Here is a 7243-nt window from a genome sequence, read left to right on the forward strand (position 1 = left end):
GTTTTTCTATGTGCGTCTCATAATTGAAGGCAGATTAGAATCCAGATTGAGTATCAGCTGTGAGATTAGTTTTGTTCCTGTTTCCACAGAAATCTACACTTTTTTTAGAACAGTTCAAAGACGGGAGCGTTTCATGATCACTGCTCGACGAGCTGCCAAAGCCCGTCTGTGCCGCTTCCTGCATCAAACTAACAGCATTTCATAAAGAGAACGTCACACGGTGGAGGTGTGATGGTCTGGGCTGCTCTCCAGCTTCAGGACGACTCGCTGTAAGTGAGGAAACCGTGAGTTCTGCTCTCTACCAGAAAGCCCTGAAGGCAGCAGGACAATGAGCAGAAATGCATGTCCACCTCTGATTGGCTCAAACAACAAAATGACGTTTTGGAGCAGCCAGTATTAAATGAGCGTTCATGCTGGAAAACCCTCCATTGGTCCGAATTCAAACAATCCTCCACAGTGACGTGAAAGACCCACTGAAGGCATCGCAACACTGGACTGCAGTTCTCACTGCTGAGGCTGGAACAATGAGTTACCAGGTGTAGGGGGCAGTTACTTTTGCACACAGGGCAGGTAGATTTGATCACTTAATGAATGAAATCGTCATTTAAAAAGTGCACTGAGTTTACTCTACAGATATCTCCAAAATACACAAACAGCACCACGAGCTCCACAAACACTTCACTATCTTCGTCCGAGACGTTCTATCAGACCTTTGTCTGTTTTTAAATATCTTCAAAAACATCACTTTTTCCAGTTTGCTTCAAAGTTTCTGCTTACATAAGACGACACGTATCAAAGATCATGCTGATCATCATCCAGAGCAGGCCGAGCTGCTCCCAGAGCTGGCTGCGCCGTTAATACCTCTGCTTTCTTTAGTTATATAAAAGTTTTCTATGTATCAGAAGAGTTTCAGGCTGTTCTGTGCCTGAAGCAGACAAAATCACAGCAGCACGCTGCATGTCTGTGGTTTCTGTAAAACGCCAAAACCAGCAGAAACACGAGAAGCTTTTCAACTTTCAGTTTGTTTGGTTACTGTGGCTGGAGGTGGGTGTAGAGCAGTGCTCCCTCTAAGCTGCCCACTGCTAGCACAGAAAATCTGCGATGCGCACAAAAAAAATCTGACCTGCACTGAAATTAAAATTAAACTTTAACAATCCTGTTCTGCAGTGTTAGTCAGTGACTGGCTGCTCCCGTGTGGGATCAGAACGATGCCGCCTTATCCCACAGTCCAGCCAATGATGCGATTCGCATTCGTATCCAATCAGCGTGGTTTACAGGCTATGACGCGTCCTTATGTGCGACACCGGTGTTTTAGCAAAGCAGCTGATGTGGAGTGAAGCCACGTTAATGCCAACGTGTACAACCATTGGAGATGTGAGCAGGACAGACGGAACAACTGACGGACAAAGTGAGGACTTTATACCAGTTTTTAAATTGTGTTGATCGGCCACGTAAAACCAGAGTTATGATAAAATATCTGCAATGTTTGGTTTTCTTCCTGAATACTGTCGTTGTTTATATTTACTGCAGGAAGAAACGGTAAAAACGGCGTTTTATAAGGAAAACGCTCGAAAGCCTGTGAGCAAAAACAACATCAAACCCCTCCCCCTGCCCTTTCCTATTGGTGGAAAAATGTACCATGTTGACCAATCAAAAAATGATATGGCAACATGGCCTTTAGTTGTTTAGGGAGGGGGAAGTTTTAGGAGTGACGGCGTGTTTGAGATGTTTAGCACAAATCTTGTGTAGTTAGCGTGTAGTTAGTGTGTAGTTAGAGTGTAGTTAGAGTGTAGTTAGTGTTTAGTGAGTGTGTAGTTAGTGTGTAGTTAGTGTGTAGTTAGTGTTTAGTGAGTGTGTAGTTAGTGTGTAGTTAGAGTGTAGTTAGTGTGTAGTTAGTGTGTAGTTAGAGTGTAGTTAGTGTTTAGTGAGTGTGTAGTTAGTGTGTAGTTAGAGTGTAGTTAGTGTGTAGTTAGAGTGTAGTTAGAGTGTAGTTAGTGTGTAGTTAGTGTGTAGTTAGAGTGTAGTTAGTGTGTAGTTAGTGTTTAGTGAGTGTGTAGTTAGTGTGTAGTTAGAGTGTAGTTAGTGTGTAGTTAGAGTGTAGTTAGTGTGTAGTTAGAGTGTAGTTAGAGTGTAGTTAGTGTGTAGTTAGTGTGTAGTTAGTGTGTAGTTAGAGTGTAGTTAGTGTGTAGTTAGAGTGTAGTTAGCGTGTAGTTAGTGTTTAGTGAGTGTTTAGTGAGTGTGTAGTTAGTGTGTAGTTAGAGTGTAGTTAGTGTGTAGTTAGAGTGTAGTTAGTGTGTAGTTAGTGTGTAGTTAGTGTGTAGTTAGTGTGTAGTTAGTGTGTAGTTAGAGTGTAGTTAGTGTGTAGTTAGTGTGTAGTTAGAGTGTAGTTAGTGTGTAGTTAGAGTGTAGTTAGTGTGTAGTTAGAGTGTAGTTAGTGTGTAGTTAGTGTGTAGTTAGAGTGTAGTTAGAGTGTAGTTAGTGTGTAGTTAGAGTGTAGTTAGTGTGTAGTTAGTGTGTAGTTAGAGTGTAGTTAGAGTGTAGTTAGTGTGTAGTTAGAGTGTAGTTAGTGTGTAGTTAGAGTGTAGTTAGTGTGTAGTTAGAGTGTAGTTAGAGTGTAGTTAGTGTGTAGTTAGAGTGTAGTTAGTGTGTAGTTAGTGTGTAGTTAGAGTGTAGTTAGTGTGTAGTGAGTGTGTAGTTAGTGTGTAGTTAGAGTGTAGTCAGTGTGTAGTTAGTGTGTAGTTAGTGTGTAGTTAGAGTGTAGTTAGAGTGTAGTTAGTGTGTAGTTAGTGTGTAGTTAGAGTGTAGTTAGTGTGTAGTTAGTGTGTAGTTAGAGTGTAGTTAGAGTGTAGTTAGTGTGTAGTTAGTGTGTAGTTAGAGTGTAGTTAGAGTGTAGTTAGTGTGTAGTTAGAGTGTAGTTAGAGTGTAGTTAGTGTGTAGTTAGAGTGTAGTTAGAGTGTAGTTAGTGTGTAGTTAGTGTGTAGTTAGAGTGTAGTTAGTGTGTAGTGAGTGTGTAGTTAGTGTGTAGTTAGAGTGTAGTTAGTGTGTAGTTAGAGTGTAGTTAGTGTGTAGTTAGTGTGTAGTTAGAGTGTAGTTAGTGTGTAGTTAGTGTGTAGTTAGTGTGTAGTTAGTGTGTAGTGTAGTCAGTAGTGTTGTTGTGTGTCAGAACAATGAGGCGACTGCTGAGTGTTACAGGTGTTACAGCAGTGACACATCTGCTGCTGTCAGGCCTGCAGGTATCAGGCTGTTGTTCTCCTTCATCTCATAATAGAAATTATTTTTTGTGACACAAATAATTTGTGTGGCATCAGATTTGATGCAGAACAGCTGATTGTTCTGTAAATAGTTTGAAATGTTTGTTTAAAAAACACCTTGGCTGCATTTTTAGGTAAACAGCTGCAAAAACACTTGTTTGCAAAACTCAGTTACTTTTTGAAGAAGTAACTAAATAATTAATTACCCAACATTGGTCATTATTTACTGTATTTGCAGACAGAGTTACAGACTCTCTCCCAGACCACAGACTCACAATACAATCAGAGCTTTATTGGAGTTCAAGTTATTTTTGCTTCTAATAGTGTTAACATGCTGCACATGAACAAGATTGTTTACATTCTCATTGTAAGTGGGCTGAAGCAGTTAATTAAAAGTCGTCTAACATAAATGCTGTAATTTGATTACTTTAGTAAACATGTAACTTGGATGCTGGCGTGACCACAGTGCACACGTCTGCTGGCGCTCACAGTGGTCCACGGGACGCTCAGGGAGTTTGTGTGTTCGCTCAGACACGTGGAACATTAGAACGCTGGTGTAGAGACAGCTCTGAGCGGCAGGTTAATCGGTTTGCAGATGAGGTGAAATCAGATTCAAACAGCACAGGAACGAGTTCTCAGAGCACCTGTCGAGGAGGGTGTGGTAACTAATGACTTCCTGTTTGGTGCAACCAACCACAAACTGAGGAGCAGCAACAACAGCGAGAGCGTAACGATCTGCCTAAAAGCCACGGCGTGCTGTTAAATCGTTTTATCCTCTGACATCCTGCAGAAAACCTCATCGCCCTGCAGACCGCCGAACCTCCGGGGACAACAGCCTGATCCTCCAGCCATCACACTAAACTGCACTGATGCAATAAAGAGGAGAGGGACGGCTTCAGTGTGAGGAAACAGTTTAAACAGAAGAAATCAGGAAAAATGGTTCCTGCGACCGTCCGCTGGGACTGAGGAGGGCCAGTCTGTAATCCTACACCGCAGTGCTGCAGAGGATGGAGACATCAGCAGCGCCAACACGGCCTCGCATGCTTTCCAACAGATGTCACAAAATCAAATGATGTTCCTGTTATTTCCTGTTTTATTTTGAAGTTACTCCGTTTACATCTTACTGCGCTCAGCTTCCTGCCTTTGTTGTTTTCCCACACAGGTGGTCAGCTGATCGCTCTGCACAGCAGGGATGCTGCTTCCTGCTCGCTCAGTTTTCTTTTCCTACTTTGTACGTTTGTTTCCTCGCACTCCCGCTTTCCCTGATGGACTGCCCAGCCTGGACTGAAACACCAGGGTTTCATTTGGGTCTTTCTACCTGGGAATTCTTGCCTTGTAGTACCATCAGGTCATTTTTTACCATGATAAATAAGCATGGCACCTTTTTAATGGATTTTGGAATATTCCAGTTTAGTCTGAAAGTTGTTGGTGAAGCTTCAGTGCTCCCTGTCTTCACCAAGTTAAATGCAAAACCAACATAAACCTCTTGAACATCCTCTCTGAGACCTCGATCTTTAAAGACTCTGCAGTTCCTCTGACGTCCAGCAGAGGCAGCAGTGAGTCAGTCCCCATAGACTTCTGTGTTAACCCTCTCAGGCTCAAATTAAGTTTTTTGTTGCTAATGCACAACCAAGTCCTGCAGTGGTACTTCTGAGTAAAAAAACTCATAAAATATGTATGTGGGGTGATCAGGTTGTTAGTTTTTAACTGTTGCAAATCTGCAACGTCTGCCTGGAGAGGGTTAAAACGTTACAGCAGAAATAAACATGTTTGCAGCCTGACACACAAACTTCACACCAACTCTATTGAAGTTTGAATTTCGCATTAAGGAGCTTGAGCCAGAAACCGCAGTCGGCCGGCTACATCTACTTTTGCACACTGCTCTCCACACACCTGAGTGTCTGAAGCAGCCATTACTCCAATTTAAAATCTTCCTTCTCATCTGGGAACTCTCTGCTGCGCCTCAGCAGCAAAACACAAGCCTGCCGTCGGAGAGCTGCATGTGACGTCCTTGTTTTGCCTCATCTGCGCATGCGGGTCTCTTCGGGACCGCAGAAGGCTTCATGTTAAACTAATCTGAACACCTGCACTAAACAAAAAGGATCTGTGTGCACTCATGCTCACGAAGGCTCACTGTCTCTCGAAAATGTTAGAAAGTCTGACAGAGGCTGATAAATGTCAGGATCTAAGAACTTTTAACAAACCAGAGCGAAATGAATTTTGGGAAGAGAAAGAAAAGTCCAAATGTTGAAGGAGCTGCAGCCTGTCTGCAGTTTCAAAGAGGAAACAGTCCACATCCAAAAGCTTTCTATCCAGATTTTGGACCTGGACTCAAAGTCCTCATCTTGCTGGTGGACCATCAGCAGCACCTGTCTGATGTGACCTCTCTGACCTGCTCTGTGTTACCTGTTGCATCGCTCACCTGGCAGGAAGCTGTAGGTCCACAGCAGCAGAAGGTGGTGATAATCCATGAGTGCGTCTGAGAGAGAAATAAACAGAGTGTGAGTGAGTGAGTCCCGGCTCTGCTGCTCTGATGTGTGAAGAAGAGAGGAGGAGGAGGAGTAAATGCACCTCCTCCTGCCTCATGTGTCTGATTTTTTAAAGAGCCTCTTAAAGGTCACCTTTTCTTTTCACAGCAGGAGCTTTAATGTCTCAGTCGCTGCACAAACAGGAAATGCCTCCATGTGAGTCTGTGATTCCACACGGTGCTGAAGCCCAGATGTGAACATCTGCCCAAAACTCCCCGGGAGCACCGGGATAATGGATAAACAGTCAGGAAGTGCATCCAACCACAGAGCGGTGCAGTTTTAAATACATCTGTAAGTACACGTGTCCATAAGCGCACTTGATCATTTTGAATTGTTTTGTTTCAAACCTGCTAACAAAAAAAGCTACACAAAGCCTGCAGTTCCTCTCACGCCCACTCCAGGCTCCAAAAACTGTATATAAAAGATGGACATAGTCACCATGACGCCGCCTGTTGGTTTTGGACGTAACGTAATTTTAGGATTGTGAGCGTGACCGCGTTACGTATTTGTTTGGAGCGAGAAGTGACCACGAGTGGGATAGAAGTGATACGGTATCAGCTAATACTGCAAACTTTACACGTTAATACGATTAAACACGTGAGTAATACAAACATCCTCCCTCGTTCAGGGAGAAATTAAGAGGTTTGTGTATCAGGATGTAAACGTGTTTGTTCCTGCTTGCTCACAGGGGCCATGTGATTGTTGAGTTTCCTCTGTATGTGTTATTGTAGGGTCTACCGTACAACACAAAGCGCCTCGAGGTGATGTTGTTGTGATTTGACGCTGTATAAATAAAGTTTAAGTTTGAGGAATTATTCATCTGGCCCGTGACAGGAAGTTTACTTCCACATGTTGAACCTGAAGCTGAGCTTATTGTCCTTGGATGGGACGAAACTCCACAGTGTGACTGTGTCAGCACACTTTCCACTCTGTTAATCATACTCACACTCACAGACGCTCCCTCCCCATCAATAAAAAGATGCTGGCGTGCAGCGAGCTGGACGGCGGCATGCTGCTGTCACTCTGTCTGGAAAAACAAGTGGAAACTGGGAGTGAAAGCAGCAGAATTAAAGCGAAACAGATGGACGAGCAGCCGAGGGTCGGTCAGCGAGCGCGGCTCCCTGCGTGACACCGATTATGTCCTGGTTCACTTTCACTCAGCCTCTGTTAGCTTCAGCTCTCGCTGCAGGAAAAGCAAACAAAGCTTATATTTATATTTCCCTGAGGATCGTACAATTATTTCTATCACACAGCAGGAATCAAATCTGAAGTGAAAGATGGAGAATTTTCAGTTCTTTTTGCGTCAGTGTTATTTTATAACCCATCATAATTTATGTGACATGAGGCAGCAGAGAGGAAGATTTTAAGCTTTCAGCTCAGGTAGAGGTGGATGTCTGATACAAAAAGGACCGAGTGTCTCTTTAACCGTGCCCCGGTCCAAACGCATTTCCTGAAATCACCTGA

General features: G+C 43.4%; 1 protein-coding gene across 2 annotated transcripts in view; it reads right to left on the bottom strand.

Annotated features, from left to right (window-relative positions):
• LOC146571682 (integrin alpha-11-like) overlaps positions 1 to 5759 on the bottom strand; it is a 36182-nt gene extending 30423 nt beyond the window's left edge. For both annotated transcript variants that reach the window (XM_085280954.1, XM_085280953.1), the window contains exon 1: positions 5674 to 5759. In XM_085280954.1, the coding sequence (XP_085137080.1) occupies positions 5674 to 5722 (49 nt within the window). In that variant the 5' untranslated portion in view covers positions 5723 to 5759. The remainder of the gene's footprint in view (positions 1 to 5673) is intronic.
• Positions 5760 to 7243: the final 1484 nt, after the last annotated feature.

Source organism: Mchenga conophoros, linkage group LG7 (genome assembly GCF_057382185.1).
Source record: "Mchenga conophoros isolate Kocher_MC1m ecotype Shallow Benthic linkage group LG7, M_conophoros_male_GT1.1, whole genome shotgun sequence".
NCBI lineage: Eukaryota > Metazoa > Chordata > Actinopteri > Cichliformes > Cichlidae > Mchenga > Mchenga conophoros.